Below are 17719 nucleotides of genomic sequence, written 5' to 3'. Positions count from 1 at the left end.
ACATCCTTACTTGTAATGTTGGGTATCTTAGTCATCTCTCAGAGGTCTTGAATGTTGTGATCATAATTGCCTTTTTTTTTTTTTGGTCATGGGCTTGAACTCTGGCCTAGGCACTGTCCCCCTCAGCTCTTTGGCTCAAGGGCTAGTGCTCTACCACTTGAGCCACAGTGCCACTTCCAGTTTTTCTAGTGGTTAATTGGAGAGAAGAGTCTCACGGATTTTCCTTCTTGGGCTGGCTTTGCACCGTGATACTCAGATCTCGGCCTCCTGAGTAGCTAGGATTATAGGAATGAGCCACTGGTGATGGCTAATGAACCAATCAGTTACTTTAGTGGGGTAATGGGGCTTAAACTCTGGGCCTGGGAGCTGTCTCTCAGCTCTTCAGTTCAAGGTGAGTGCTCTACCACTTGAGCCATAGCTCCACTTTATAATTGCTTAAAAAAATAAAAATTACTGCCATCTAAATGTATTTTTTCCTCAATTTTATCTTCAATTACTGATATTCCTTCTTCTACCTGGTTTAGTCTATTGAAAGTTTTCTATTTAGTTTCCAGTTTCTTTATGTTTAACTGAGGATAAGAGTCTCATGAACTTTCCTGCTCAGGCTGGCTTTGAACCATGATCCTCAGATCTCAGCCTCCTGAGTAGGTAGGATTATAGGCATGAGCCACTGGCATCCAGCTGGATTTCTTAAGTTATATTTATCACCCAGGCATTGAATTGACTTCTTCATTGATTTGTTATTTGAACCCTCTTTGATGTTATTGATCACTTTTAAAAAGACAAATTCTTGGGCAGGGAAGGTGGCTCAGTGGTAGAGCGCTTGCCTTGCATGCATGAGGCCCTGGGTTCGATTCCTCAGCACTACATAAGCAAAATGAAAAAAGCCGGAAGTGGCACTGTGGCTCAAGTGGTAGAGCACTAGCCTTCAGCTGAAGAGCTGAGGGACAGCGCCCAGGCCCAGAGTTCAGGCCCCACGACCAGACCCCCCCCCCAAAAAAAAAGACAAATTTTTGTCATTTCATTCATTTCAGCATTTTTTAATTCAACTACTGAGTTATAAATTTTTGAAGACATCATATTGCCTTAGTTTTTCATATTTTTTGTTAGCTTATGGCTGGGCTCTACTGGGATGGTTATCTCTTTAGGGATTGTGTGTGTGTGTGTGTATACTCATGCATGCACGTGTGTGTACTGAGGCATGGACTCAGAGCCTCATGTTCTTACTTTTTTCACTCAAGGCTAGCATTCCACTTGAGCCCCATTTATACTTCCAGCATTTTGCTGACTACCTGAAGATAAGATTATCTCAGATTTGTCTGCTTGGTCTAGCTTCAAACCATGGTCCTTAGATCTTAGCCAGCACCCAGTGACAGGGATATTTTAGGTGAACAGCTTTCTCTTGAGAGTTCAATCCACAAGAGAAGAAAACCAAAACAAAATGCTGTAATAGCAACACTACCAAAACAAGCCAGACATATATATTAAAAATGGGAGGTAGATAGCAGAAGGATTAGGATTTCAGGCCTGCTCTGGCAAAAAAGTTCACCAGATCCCTATCTCAACCAATAAAAGCTGGATATGGTGGTACATGCCTGTCACCCTAACTACATGGGAAGAGTTAATAAAAGAATTGAAGTCCAGCCGGGCGCCGGTGACTCTTGCCTATAATCCTAGCTACTTAGGAGGCTGAGATCTGAGGATCACAGTTCAAAGCCAGCCTGAGCAGGAAAGTCTATGAGACTCTTATCTCCAATAAACCACTAGAAAAACCAGAAGGGTGCTGTGGCTCAAGTAGACCACTCCCCTTGAGCTGAAGAGCTGAGGGACAGCACCCAGGCCCAGAGTTCAAGCCCCACAACCGACAAAAAAAATAAAAAAAAAAGAATTGAAGTCCAAGTTGGCCTAAGTATAAAACAATACCCTACTCAAAAAATTGTAAAGGAGAAAGGCCTTGAGTGCATGGCTCAAGTGGTAAAGCACCTTAACTAGCAAATGCAAGGCCCTGAGTTTAAATACTTGTTCTGACCAACCTCAAATCAATTAAAGCCAACTACTATAACCTTAACCACCACAAAAAAAGAAAGCGGCAATAAAAATATTGATTAGTTTATGGAGTTAAAAACTAATAAAGATGGGTGCTGGTGGCTGACACCTGCAATCCTAGTTACTCAGGGGGCAGAAATTTGAGGATCACAATTTGAAGCCAGACATGGCAAAAGTCTGTGAGCCTCTTATTTCCATTTAACCAGCAAATAGCCAGAAGTAGAGCTGTGGCAAGAGTGGTAGAGTACCAACCTTGCACAAAAAAAAAAAATCACCCAAGAGTGTGAGGCCTTGCGATAAACTAACAAATGCCAGAAAACAAAATAAAAAAAATGAACAAAGTTTAAAAAAATAAACGAATAAAATAAAGGAGGTATGAGGGGAAAGAAAGAACAATGTTAAATAAAAAGAGAATGAAAAATAAAAAGAATGTGAGAAGTAAAAAAGCACAAGAGACAAAAAGTCAAGTAGATAACAGGGTGACAGTGGTTCACACTTATGGAGATGGAGACCAGGACTGTTATTCAAAGCCAGCCTGAACAAAAAATTCATGAGATCCCTTCTCAATGGATAGCTTGGCCATAAGGACATGCACTTGTCATCCAACTATATAGGAGGATGAAATCAGGAAGATCATGGTCCCAGGTCAGCTCAGGTTAAAAAATAAAAAAGTTCACTAGAACCCATTTTAACAGAAAAAGATGAGCATGTGGATGTACGCCTATCATTCAGTTACAGTAAGAAGTATAGAATCTGGAGAATCATGATCCACACTATTACAGGTAAAAAGTGACATCTTATCTCTAAACCAAAGAAAAAGGGGGCTATATGCATGACTGAGCCCTGAGTACAAAGCCCAGTGTCATTACCACCATTACCACCACTGCCTCCAATAATAAAAATAGTGATGATGATAATATGACTAAACTAGAGAAATGCACAAAGAGGAATAAAAGACCAAAAAAGTAAAATACCAAAATATAACTTTTAAAGAATAACATAAAAAGAATACTAAAAATGTAATTTTTTTTAAAAGTAGAGATGCTCCTTTTGAGAAACTTCCAGTCTTAGAGGTAAGACTGGAAGATTTCAAGTGGAGTAGAGTAAGGTGGGAAGAGTATTATGGCTAGATTCTATTCTGTTCAGGCTGGTGTTGTATATGGGCTGAGGGCCAACCCTTTCAGCTTTAAGGCTACATTCTCTTTAAAAGCTTCCCTTTTTTGTGACCCACAAAACCACTGCTAGCCCCAATAAGCTTTGTGGTCTGAGGGCAAGGAAGATTCCCACTTGCTCCAGAGACTCCACCAAGTGCTACAGCAAATGAGCAAGGCAAGAGGTATCTTCTTGAGGGTGTCAGAGTTGGGGAAGCAAACAGTACTGAGATCTGCATGGAACAAGAGAATTGGGACTCTGGAACTCTGTCTGCTAATCTCAGACCTTTTGGATCTTGCCCAGGAATAAATCACCCTGTGGCAAATAGGCTGCAAACACTGAACAATATCACAGGCCTGGGCTCAGAGCTCTCAATCTCCACAGTATTTCTCAGGTGATAGGGTTTGCACTTGCCAAAGGGCAAGACCATTGACCACAGTACCTTCCATAGCCGTGATTTCAGCTGCCTAAGTGGAAATCATATCAGACCATCCCCCTTCTCAACTACCTCTGATGGCAGGGTAAGATGGAGAGTCTCTTTATTGAGATGTAGAGTCACTATGTTGTCCAAGCTGGCCTAAAACTAACAATTCTCACACCACAACCTCCCAAGTAAGCAAAACTATAGGCATGTCTCACATACCTGGCTTCATACATGGATTTTTAAAAAAATATTTCATGTCATACATGGATCTTAACTGCAGTATTTTTTACTTTCAAAATAATAACAATCAATTAAATCTATTTTAAGTGATAAGTATAATTTTTTTCCAAATTCACTAAGGTTCTTAATTAAAACCCTTAAAAATAATTGTAGCATTGTTCCGTAGCAATTTAATTCTAGACCTCTTAAGCTGTCAATAAGTTACATAATATTTACCTTTAACAACTGACAGGGTGTTTGCCCAAAATTATTAATCATCCCTTCTAAGGCTTTTCTTTCCTTTTCATCTGTTAAGGCATCCAGATCAACAGCTCCTAAAACCAGGAGATGTAGTCAACTCACAATAGAGTGAAAACAGATCAGCATGGTAAATAACTATTATCTTGGAGGCTTTAGATTATTTTTACCTAAATATTATCTGTTCAATTTATAATAATATTGGGTAGAGGTAATTTTTAACCCAGTAAATCTTCAAACATTAAAAATGCATAAAAATAAATTCCATTCATAATTTAGAACTAAAGTACATTAAGAGATTGTTAGGCATATTCTAGAAAAGTTCTGTAAATATATCACTACTTAAAAATAAAGGTTTTAGGCCAGCAACCAGTGGCTCATGCCTAAATCCTAGCTTCTCAGGAGGCAAAGATTTGAATACAACAATTCAAAGCCAGACTGGGCAGGAGAGTCCATGGGACTCACATCTCCAATTAACCACAAAAAGCCAGAAGTAAAGTTGTGGCTCCAGCGTACAATTTCAGGGACTGTGTCCCACCCAGAGTTGAAGCCCCAGGACTGGCAAAGGAAAGAAAGTAAAGAAGGGAAAGAAAGAAGAAAGGGAAGAAAAGGAAGAAAGGAGGAAGTGAGGAAGTCAGGAAGGGAGGAGGGAGAGAAGAAGGAAAAAAGGGAAGAAGGAAGAAAGAAAGGTTTTAGAAAGGTGATGTTTTTGTCAACTGAATATAGTCAAGCCACACTTAATAAGGGTTTTTACATTTCTAAATTCCTAATAACTGGCCAAGTCAGTTTAAATCTAAATCATGTAGAACTACCTCCTTAATAAGTCTATGGGCCAGGCGCTGGTGGCTCATGCCTGTAATCCTAGCTACTCAGGAAGCTGAGATCTGAGGATCAAGTTCAAAGCCAGCCCAGGCAGGAAACTCCATGAGACTCCTATCTCCAATAAACCACTAGAAAACCGGAATTGGTGCTGTGGCTCAAGCGGTAGAGCACTCGCCTTGAGCTGAAGAGCACACAGACAGCACCCAAGCCGAGTTCAAGCCACATGATCAAAAAAAAAGTCAATGGTCTGAACTGATCTAGCATAGTAAAAATAGATTATTTATTTACCAAAAGTCATGTGAGCTCTGTTCAAATTCACAAAACTCCACACCATTCATAATCTTTAGAACTACTAGATCCACTTAATAATTAGTAAAGAGATAATGACTTCTTTGCCTTTTAAGCCATCACAAAACATTCTTCTGAGCTAAATAATTTTAATTGAATTCTTTTTTCAGTATGTAGGCTTGAACTCAGGGAATCATGATTGCCAAGCAGGTACTCTGCTGATGAGCACACCTCCAGCCTTTTTACACAGTGTTTATTTTTGAGACAGGGTCTTGCTTCCTAAATGGGAGTGTGCCTGTACTACAACCTATCTATTTTAGGGCTCTTATCCAAGCTGGGATGATACGTGTGGAAAACCAAGCCCAGTCATCTCTCTCATTAAGATGGAGTCTTTTCTGTGTGGGCTGACCTAAAACAGTGATCTTCCTAATCTCAGCCTCCCACATAGGTTGTTAGAATACAAGAATCGCCACTGTGCTCAGATATTGGTTGAAATGGAGTTTAGTGAACTTTTCTGTCTGTACTGGACTCAGACATAAACCCATCTGTTCTTAATCTCCTAAACTGCTCGGATTACAGGCCTTTTTTCAAAGTTTGAAAATAATATAAGTCAGAATAAAGTAGGATCCTAAATAGGACATACAATATTCAAATTTATAATCATACTTAAATACAGACTAAAGCCATCATATTCTCATGGTTTGATAAAGTATAGTCAAATGAGAAACAATTAAAATATCAAAAGAAATTTTAAAAACAAAAATGTTAAATTCCCATATAAACACTGAAAAGTTCAGATGATACGGAGTAGCTCTCAGTCAGTCATCCATTGCTAACAGTTGTGTTTAAATGTGTGATTTTCTTAGTGTTTTCTTGTCTTTCATTTTGTGAACATAAGCCTCCCAAAAAGTAAATGGTGCTCAAGAAGCAGGTAAAAATTAATGTGCTTAATTTAAATAATAAAAATTTTAGATCTGTTGAAAGGTAGCATGTTTTAGTAACACCTAGGTGGAGTTGTGGGGAAAAACGATTCAAGCATCTGCAGTACAGTACTGAGTTCTATGCATCTTGAGCAGTTATGGTTTTTCCTTAATGGCAAACTGTACCTTGATGCCAAGGGTCTAATGAACACAATTAACCACTATTATTAAAAGAAAAGGCAGCAGTTTCTAAATCTTTAAACCAGAAAGCTGTTTTGTAATTTAGTCTTTTCTGTAAGATAGGCTCAAAATACCATGTACACATAAAGCCAATAATAATTTAAGAGAAAGTATAAAAGTTTATACCTTCATAAGTACAGTAATAGAAAACATTAAGTGCTTCCACTGCTGCTGGACCTCTCTGCTTATACCCAAAAATCAGATCTATCCATTCATGAAGGTGAGCTGAAACATATTCAGACTCCTAGAAAAAGAGGAAATTTAAGAATTAACATGGACATCTTCCAACTACAGTATAAATAGCTGAGCACGGTGGCGATTCCTGTATCCTACCCCATGTGGGAGGCTGAGACTAGGCAGATCACTGTTTTAGGCCAGCCAACACAGAAAAGACTCCATCTTAATGAAGAGATGACTAGCCTTGGTTTTGTACACACAATTCTTTTTTTTGGTAGTTTGGTTGTTTGTTTTCTTGCTAGTCCTGGGCTTCAATTCAGGGCTCTGGGTACAGACCCTGAGCCTTTTCAGATTGAGGCTAGTGTTCTACCACTTGAGCCATAGCTATGCTTCTGGCTTTTTTTTTTTTTTGTGATTAATTGCAGATAGTCTCACAGACTTTCCTGCCAAGGCTGGCTTTGAGTAGCCATCCTCAGATCTCAGTTTTCTGAGTAGTTAAGATTACAGGCATGAGCCACCTAAGTACCCAGCTCATCATCTTAAACTTTTATCTAGTATCTATTACATACACTGATCATTCAATTTATATCTACTATATTCTAGATTATTGTACTATTAATCTAATACAGGATGAAAAATGACAATAACAGTTTAAAATAAGAGGAAATAAACACACGTTAGTGTTTTGCTTAACTTGTACTTTGTGACATGTTTATGTACTGTATTATATACTCATTGTATCAAAAGATTCATATTCTAAAAATAAATTACTATGTTGTACTTTCTAAAATAGCATTTGTATTAATAGGTTACAAATTAAACTAGAAAAATAGATGCATTTTATTATACTCTTTGAAAAGCACATTTGAATAATAATCTGTTAGTAGACAAAACTCTTACCAGAGCTTTTCTATGTTTACAGATGAAATCTTCAGCTGATTTAGCCCATTTGGGAAGAATGACATCATTTACTAGCTCTTTGGAGACTTGAAGACGACCCAAATTAAATTCTGAGACATGTAAAGATAAAGAATCAAATTGCTGTAGATTTAAAGAAATGAAGTTACAAAAATACAAATAAGTCATATTACTAGGCAAAATACATGGCTTTTTAAAACTTCTTATTTATTAGAACATACTTTATCCCTTAATTAAAACTCATAATCATATATAGTAGCTCATGAGTATAATCCTACCTACTCAGGAGACAGAGATTGGGAGGGTTAAGGTTGGATTCTAGCCCCCCCAAAAAGTTGGTAAGACCTTGTTTTGGGCATGGTGGTGCATGTTTGTCATCGTAGGTATAAGGGAAGTGTAAATAGGAGGTAGGTGGTCCAGGGTAGATCAAGGCAAAAACTGAGAACCTATTAAAAAAACTAAAGTAAAAAGAGCTGGAGATATAGCACATGTGGTAGACACTTGCTTTAGCAAGGTCCTGAGTTCAAAACTGAGTACAATAAAGCAAAAAAAAAACCATGAAATAGTTTTAAATTTATTATCACAATGTAAAACTGGAGGTAATTATAGCTACAACTTTCACTTTAATCCATGCAATATTAATTATTCTTCTTACATTATAAATAAATAATACAGTTTCTCTAATGCTTTAACTCACAAAATATAATTCCTTAGAGCTTTTTGTGGTTACTTGTACCTTAAATTCACTTATTGGAAGAGCTGTATTTGTGTTATAGAATAATAAGATATTTATATACCATCATTCTAAGTAGATACTTCCATAATGAAGATTTGTTTTATAGTTAGAACATGCATTTAAAAAATTTTCCCAAATATGAAGTTTTCTTCATTATGCAGTGTGATAGGAAGTGTTAACATAAACACCTCCAAAAAATCTTAAAATAACAGCTTTAAACTAACTGTGTGCTGCCTTTAAAATATCATCATCCCCAAGTTGGGAAGACGTTTAAATTTCATAGAACGATAGGATGCACAGGGTCTTTTTCTTTATGTTAAATCTTCCACTATGTAATAGATACCATTCATTGTTCACCGATGGTTTTATTTTTTAATTGCTAGCAGAACCTTTATTTTACTTGAATGCTCACTCTGACCTATAATTCATATCTATTCATGTACCCATTTAGAGGTTAATACATGACCCAGTTCTGAAGAAAGAGGTTATATGAAAGGGTTTTTGGCTCTGCCTTTAATCCTAGCTACTTAGGAAGGAAAGATTGGAAGATCATGGTTCAAGGCCAGCCCAGGCATAAAAGTTCTAAAGACTTCATTTCAATCAATGGCTAAGTAGCTCATGTCTGTTATCTAATGACTAGGCACAGTGGTGATTACCTACCATCCTAGCTACAAATGGACTAGTCTGGGCATAAATTGAGACCCCCCTACCCTGAAAACAACCAAAACAAAAAGGAGTTGATTGGTTCAAGTGAGAGGGTAAGTGCTTAATTAGCAAACACAAGACCCTGAGTTCAAACCTAATATCACCAAAAAGAAAGAGTTTCTTACTTTTAAGAAAGGGCACAAAGCTGGACACTGGTGGCTCAGGCCTGTAATCCTACCTATTCAGGAGACTGAGATCTGAGGATCACGGTTCAAAGACAGCCTGGCAGAAAGGTCCATGAGACTCTTATCTCCAATTAATCACCAGAAAACCGGAAGTGGCACTGTGGCTCAAGTGGTAAAGCACTTGAGCTGAACAGCTCAGGGACAGTGCCCAAGCCCCACGATGACCACCACCACCACCACCAACAACAACAACCAAAAATAAATAAATAAATAAAAGGGCACAATATGTTAACAATTCCACTTCTAAGATGCTATTGTATCTACTTCTAAGTCATTTGTAACCAGGAAAGGTACTAGACACATGGAAAACGCCCCATCAATCAGAATGGCAGAGTGAAAATACAGAAAGAAATTGGCAGTGATTATATTATCTGAAACTAGCATTCCTCTGTGCTTTTGCATAGAAAATACTATATTTCACTATTTACACTATATCACCATTTATACTAGTCACAGGTTCAACTGGCTTAAATTATAATTCATTCCTGAAGGTATATATGTATGTGTGTGTGTGTGTGTGTGTGTGTGTGTGTGTGTGTGTGTATATATATATATATATGTATATATATATATATATATACTAGCTATATTTATAGAGCTAGGATTATAGGCATGAGTCTCCAGCACTTGGCCTAAAGGTATATTGACTGACATTTGCTTTCGCTTACCCCTCCTCATTTCAGACAAAGAAAATATATAGTTAGAAATGGAGCCATCATGTTATAGTACTGAGGACAGCAATTCATTACAATAAATGTCAGGATGTGTCAAGCCAAGAGTATCTTGAAATTTTCATCTGTATTTACCCTGCTAATCCAATATACTCTGGAAGCTCCCAGAAACTCCAGTCTAATAATTCATTGAGTCTAGAATCAGAGGCCAACCTCATTTTCTGAAAGTCAGCAACTCTGATTCTCTTACTCTGAGAATGAAATACTCTTGTCACCAACAACATGTTTTGCAATGCATGAGCAAACTGACATTAATTCTGAATGTGCTTTCTACACTATAAAGAATAATTTTAGTAAGCAAGTGAAGGTCCAACATTAATGTTATCTGCTGGGGGAGAAAAAAAATTTGGAAAATGACACTTGAATTGTCCTAAAGAACAGCAACTAGCAAAATCTTGTCTATTTCTTTATATGTGCTTAAAAATAAGTGTAGGAGCCAGGCTCACACCTGTAATCCTAGTTACTCAGGAGGCTGAGATCTGGGTTCATGGTTCAAAGCCAGCCCCGGCAGGAAAAGTCCATGAGACTCTTATCTCCAATAAACCACTCAGAAAACCAGAAGTGTCGTGATGGCTCAAGTGGTAGAGCGCTAGCCTTGAGCTGAAGAGCTGAGGGACAGTGCCCAGGCCCAGAGTTCAAGCCCCATGACCGACAAAAAAAAAAAAAAAAGTGTAGGGCTAGAAATGTAGCTCCATGGGAGAATACCTGCTTACCAAGTGCAGGGCTCTGAACTCAATACCCAATGCCACTGAATGAATGAATAAATGAGTGAAATGTAAAACTATTGTGCAGAAAACTTTTTGGATATTTTAAAAGATTTAGGCCAAGAGTAGTAGCTCACACCTGAAATCCTATAGATACTTGAGTGGTAGACAAGGATAAAAAGCTTTAAAAAAGTAAAAAGAGCCCAGGTCAAAAGGGCACAGTGGCATGAGCCTGTCATTTCAGCCATGCAGGATTGCAGCCCAGGTTGGCCCTGACAAAAAATGAGTTTCTACTTGAAACAAAATGAAAGTAAATTGGCTAATGGTATGGCTCAGGTTGTAGAATGCCTATGTAGCAACTCCAGAAATACACACACACACACACACACACACACACACACACACACACACACACACACGCGCGCGCGTGCACACACACTCACACTCACCCCTACCCATACACTTACACACATACTACTTATTTAACATCATGCTTCTCTACTTCAAAAACATAATTTTAATTTTCAAATAGTGTAGTAAACAATATGCTTCCTCATATATATTGTAAAACAGGATTCAGCAAATTTTCTATAGAGGATCAAGGATAAACATATATAGATAAACATATATACACACACATATATATGATTATATATGTATATATATGTACATATATATTTATTTTTTATTTTTTATTTTTTATTTTTGTCGGTTGTGGGGTCTGAACTCTGGGCCTGGGCGCTGTCCCTCAGCTCTCCAGCTCAAGGTTAGTGCTCTACCACTTGAGCCACAGTGCAACTTTGGACTTTTTCTTTTTATGTGGTGCTGAGGAATCGAGCCCAGGGCCTCATGCAAGCAAGGCAAGCAATCTACCACTGAGCCACCTTCCTAGCCTCCTCCTTTTTTTTTTTCTGATGGGGAGGATGGTACTGGAGCTTGAACTCAGGAGTCTTATAACTTGCTAGGCAATAGTTCTATACTCGATTTATGCCCCTACCATTTGAACCCAATAATCCTACCTATAACTCTCGGCATCTAGAATTACAGGTGTTTACCATCATGCTCAGTTTGTTCCTTTTTTCCTTTTTTGTGAACATACACACAAGCACATGCACGTGCATACACACATGCACACACACACACACACACACACACACACACACACACATGCCTGTATTTGGGCTTGAACTCAAAAGCCTGGGCGTTGTCCACTCAAAGTTGATGTTTTGCCACTTGAGCCACACATTTCAACTGCAAGGTTTTTGAAGATAAGGTTCATGAACATTCCTGCTTGGGTTAACTTCAAACCATGATTCTCAGATCTCAGCCTCCTGAAAGAAGCTAGGATTTCGGGTATGAGCCACTGGCATCTAACCCAGCTTGTTCTTTAAGATTGTGACTTTTTTTTTTCTCATGGAAACCTCAAATTGATCCCCCCTATCTTCACCTCCCAAGAAGCTGGGATTATAGGCATGAGTCACTATACTCAAACAAATATTTTTTAGTTTGTAGTGATATACACAGTAAGGAGCGATACACAGTTGATACATAAATGAATTTGCTAGCTGTGTTCCAATAAAACTACAAAAACATGAGTTTACTCATGCATTTGGTCCACCAAAATCCTCACCTTATCTAACTCAAAGGCTTTTAATGACAGCATATAGCCATTTTTGCTTCTTAGTACACACTGTAGCAGTTCAAATTTGATTCATTTATCTTAGTTCCCTGTAGCCCTTCCCTGGAAGATAAGATTGTATACGGGCACAGTTAGACCATGCCACTGAGTACTTCATGCACAGAATAAACTGTAGGAATACAATATTACAAAACAGACTGAAAGATATTTCTTCAGGCTTCTCCATTGGGATGCAATGAGATTTTTAACCCTATTTCTTACGATTTTGATTTTCCAAAAACTCTGGGAAATAGAAGAATTCAGGAATAAGTTCTTTCACATCATAAGGATTATCCATGAGCGCTTGCCAGGTAGCAGGAATGGAATGGAACTGTCGGTCAGCACAGTCAAACCTGCATGTGAGAATTGAAAGAGAACAGTGACTAGTGGGTGAAAGTAGCCATGACATGTGAAACAAAATGTTGAAACTACTTTAAGGATTAAGTTATTAGACCTGCACTTTTTGTTTTGCTGTTGTTTTTATTGGGGTTAAACTCAAGGTCTCATGCTTGCTATGCAGACATTTTACCACCTGAGCCAAAACTCCCAGGGCTTATTTGCTTTGGCTATTTTTTTTCAGATAAGGTCTTGCACATTTTGCTTTAGCTGGCCTCAGACTAATATCCTTATGTGTATGCCTCCTGTGTTAACCAAGATTACAGGCGTGAAATACTACTTCCAGCTTGTTCTCTGAGGTCCTGCTTTTTGCCCGGGCTGGCCTTGAACCATGATCTACCTATAGCTGCCTCCTAAGTAGCTGAACTTACAAGCATGAGCCATTGTGCCCAGTAGAGCTATTCTAATGTTAATCTTTCTCTTTAATGTCTATAAACATAATTTTCAATGTCTTTCATATTTTGTTGTCAAGAGCTAAATGCTATAATTTCAACCACCAATAATCATCTTAAAACAGTTGAAAATCCAGCCACAATGGAAAAATTCCATGTAAATTAAATATACTCTTAAGAGACTTGAGGGGAAAAAAAGCTTAGATAGGGTAAGGAGTAAAGCACAATAGTAGAATGCTGGTGAATGCTCAAGCCCTTGAGTTCAAACTCCAGGCTATAAAATAAACAATAAAAAAAGCACAAATTTTATGCCTAAATCTTATAGTGTTAATATACTTGGTTAATGGACTTACAAGAATGCCACTGACTTAAATCTTTAATACATGAATGGAGATACAAATTCTTCTGCTGAAAACCAGAGTTGGTAAGTTAGGAAATTAGCTCTGTAGCTAAGTTATATTTTATTTTCATAAAAATTGGCTTTATTTAATTTATAATTAATTTTTTGGTGGTAATGGAGATAAAATGTAGGTCCTTGTGTTTGCTAAGTAAATAAATGCTCTACTACTTACGCAATGTCTCCAGTCCCTTTTTGCATTGGTTATTTGCAAGGTAGGTCTTGATTTATGACCAGACTAGACTGGACTATGATTACTTGTATTTGTGTTTTCCTTTATAGCTGAATAACAAGTGTATGTTACTACACTAAGCCACTGGAGTCTCTCAAACTTCTTTTATTGAGCTAATCTTAAACTACAATCCTTTAATCTCTACCTCCGAAGTAGCTAGCATTAAAGGTTTGAGTCACTGTAACCAAATTAATTTTATGGGTACGCAGTCTATAGTTGTCAGAATAAGCTCAAGCAGTAATGCCAGAATTATATTATTTTTCTTTAACACAAAAAGCACAAATTCTTTGTTTTACTGCCTTAGATAATGTATTACTAGATTTATAAAGCATTAATCTTGAGGCTAAAAAATTAAAGCCATGATATGAGGAATAAAGTGACTCTAATGACTAATTTGACTTTTTAATGTCTATTAGTCTTAATTTAAGACAGCTAATCATACCATAACTATGAATTCAATTACAGACAAACATTAGGCCACTTAAAAAGTCTAATGATGGCCTATTCACAATTAAGAGATACCAAGTTAACTGATATAAAACCAATACACCATGCTACTGACTCAACTGAGGTGGATGGTACAATGATGTAACTGAGTATATTCCTAGTTTGCAAACATTACCATAATCAATTTTAGAACCTTCTCATCCCTGGCAAATAATAATTTGTTTTCTGTCTCCATGGATTTGCCTGTTCACATAACACACAGAATATGTGGACTTCTGGCATACCTATGTCTTTCAGCATAATGTTCTAAAGGTTCGTTCATGGTGTAGCATGTGTCAATATTTTAGTCTTTTTATTCATGCACAGCCAAATAATATTCCATTTTATGGATATATTACATTTATTTACTCATGTGTCAGTAGATGAATACTGTGTTACAACTATTATGAACTATTATGTGCTATTATAAACATTTGTGTACAAACTTTTTTTTTTTTTGGGTCGGGTCATGGGGCCTGAACTCGGCCTGGGCACTGTCCTTCAGTTCAAGGCTAGCGCTCTACCACTTGAGCCACAGTGCCACTTCCAGCTTTCTTTTTTTGCTTATGTGGTGTTGAGGAATCGAACCCAGGGCCTCTGGCATTCAAGGCAAGCACTCTACCACTAAGCCACCTTCCCAGCCCCTGTACAAACTTTTGTGTGACCCTATGTCTCAATTTATCTTGAATATGCATCTAGTAGGACAATTGTTGGATTAAATAGCACTTCTACATTTAGCCTTTTGAAGAAATGCCAGATTATTTTTCACAAAGACTTCAAGCAGTACAGATATCCAATTGCTCAACAGTTAACCAATAAAAGGTTTTTTAAAAAATATTTTTTTATTATAGCCATCTTAGTGGGTATGATCTCTCACATGATTTTTATTTCAGTTTCCCTGATAGGTAATGATATTAAGGCATTTTTACATTTATTTACTAGATATTTGTTTGCTTTCTTTAAAGAAATAGCTATTTATATCCTCTGTCCATTTTTAATTTTGTTTTAATTTTTATTTTTTGGTTGTAAGGGTTCATTATATATTCTAGAGGCAAACCCTTCATCAAATTTTCAAGATCGTTTGCATTTTCTTGATGGTGTTTCTGAAATATAAAAAGAATTCATTTTGAAGTTCTGTAAATAATTATTTATTCAGGAAATAAGAAAAAGCTGAAAAGATCTAGTTATACTTTATTGTATCTTATGAGGGAAAATTACCTCTTATCATGATAAATTTAATATTTTAGTGCTGTTTCATGATCTTGGGGACAGTCTTTTCTTCCAAACCAAGGTTTATTATTATACTTAAGATGGGGATGACTGGGTAGGGAAGGCAAAATGGTAATGCTAAGAAATACAGCAACAGGTGAACTAAATGAGTATAAAAATAGAGCTACTTGGAAGATTCACTGAGGGACAGAAGATTCTCAGAGAAGTTTATTTATAATTATTAGAAAACTGTGAAGTAGGTAACTTAAAATACTCACAGATAATATGTTAACACAGTGGTAGCAAAGACTTCTTAAGGCAGTGTTATCCCTCCATGGTTTCCTCTTTCCATTTGCCTTACAAATATTCTTAGGATTACACAGTCAATGCTGAGATTTGATTCTGTACATAGCTTATATGTAGCTCTCAATTAGATATCAATTAGATCGGAATCTTTAGTGCGTTCCTCAGAACAGTACGAATCCCAAAGGTGCATTGGGTTCTATTTATTTATTTATTTTTGTTGGTCCGTGGGACTTAAACTCTGGGCCTGAGCGGTGTCCCTCAGCTCCTCAGCTCAAGGCTAGTGCTCCACCACTTAAGCCACAGTGCCACTTCCAGTGCACTGTGTTAATAGTGAAAAAAAATTCCCCTTAGAGTCATTCGTGTCAATCAGTTCATTCTCAAATTAGTGTGACTATTTTTATCTGCATTAAATTCTAGTAAACAAGAATTTTAAAAAGACATGGCCTGGTAACACAGCAAATGCCATAAAGGCAGACAGTATTCAACACTAACACAGACATAAGAAAATAGTTTATTTACTCTAAACATACCTTCCACTCTGAAGCTGAATATGGAGGGTAGTAAATGGTTCTACCCGGATAAGATAGTGCATGACTCCTGCAGAATTGGAATAGTGAGTACCATAATGAAACTTATCAACAGTTCCCATAGGATCCTCAAATTTTCATATCTAAGAAAAGAAAGTAGAGTTTTATAATCACATTAGTAAAATTACATAAGAGGGTTGTTGTATACTTTTATTGAAAACACAGTAATTTTAAAAAGCCAGTCCATATTCGCATGCTTGGTTATCAAACTATGTATTTGTATCCATTAAATCATATTCATATAAAATTTTTACACATTTTTCCACACCATAAATATCACCACTATACAATTCTGAAATTTTTTGTATAATGTAATAATAACTGTGGAAAAATTTAAAAAATAATTTAAATAGAAGAAATTTAAAATTAATTATAATTCATTCTAATTCCCAGATATGATAATACCTTTTTGAGGAATGTCTGTCACTTTTAATGTATATATTTATATTCATATTTTAACAGTGTCGCAGGCCAAATCCAGGGCCTTATAGGCAGATGCTTGCTGTGTCACTGAGCTAAATCCCCAGTCATACAATTGTTTTGTGTATATGAGCTGTTACTGGGAATTGAATCCATACCTAACACCCTTACTCTAGCTTTTTTGCTCATGGCTGCAACTTTACCACTTGAGCCACGCCTCTAGTTTGTTTTTTGCTAATTGAAGATAAGCATTTCAAGGTTGTCTAGCTGTCTCAAATTCAGATTCTCAGATCTTAAGACTACTGAATACCTAAGATTATAGCTGTTAGCCAGCAGTGCGCAGCTCCTATGAATATTTTTAAATATGAAAATGCTATACATTTTACATGCAAATGTCTTTATCTTTTAGGAATTTTCTGTTAACATTTTTCCAAACAATAATATTTTAAATAGATGCATGAAATTGCAAAGTATATTATGTACAAAAAGTTAACACTTTCATACTTTAGACATTTGGTTATTTGCATTTTTATGTTATTATAAGCAATATGATAATTAGACATCCTTTTGTGATGAAGGTAATAGAAAAATGCATGAAACAGGAGTCAAAAATTGTTGAAATTGGCCAGATGCTGGTGGTTTACAAATATAATCTTAGCTTCTTGTGAGGCTGAGTATGAGGATAGTGGTTTGAATTAAGTTCAGGCAGGAAAACCCCTGATACTTTTCTCTAATTAACCTGCTAATATTCAAAAGTAGAGGTATAGCTCAAGTGGTAAAGGGCCAGCCTTGAGCAAAAAGGCCAAATGAGAACATAAGGCCCCCTGTTCAAACCCCAGTACTAAACAAACACACAAAGTTGTGGAAATCAATGTGTAGTAATCTAAAGGAAAAAAATAAATAAAATTGGGGTACTGGTGGCTACATCTGTAATCCTAGCTACTCAGGAGTCTGAGATCTCAGGACAGTTCAAAGCTAGTGAGATTCATGAGATGAATCTCTCCAATTATCCGCCTAAAAGCTGGAAGTGGAGCTATGGCTCAAGTGGCAGAATGCCAGCCTTGAGCACAAAAGCTCAGGGACGTGCCCAG

General features: G+C 36.9%; 1 protein-coding gene across 1 annotated transcript in view; it reads right to left on the bottom strand.

The window, feature by feature from the left end:
• Nbeal1 (neurobeachin like 1) overlaps nt 1–17719 on the bottom strand; it is a 177479-nt gene that overhangs the window by 29688 nt on the left and 130072 nt on the right. Inside the window, 5 exon segments of the mRNA XM_042666952.1 lie at nt 4079–4176; nt 6496–6613; nt 7447–7556; nt 12426–12556; nt 16152–16291. Of these exon segments, the coding sequence (XP_042522886.1) occupies nt 4079–4176; nt 6496–6613; nt 7447–7556; nt 12426–12556; nt 16152–16291 (597 nt within the window).

This window comes from Dipodomys spectabilis, unplaced genomic scaffold, assembly GCF_019054845.1.
Source record: "Dipodomys spectabilis isolate Male_0828 unplaced genomic scaffold, ASM1905484v1 ptg000373l, whole genome shotgun sequence".
NCBI lineage: Eukaryota > Metazoa > Chordata > Mammalia > Rodentia > Heteromyidae > Dipodomys > Dipodomys spectabilis.
Note: the sequence above shows the minus strand (reverse complement) of the source record. Positions and strands in the feature narration are given on the sequence as shown.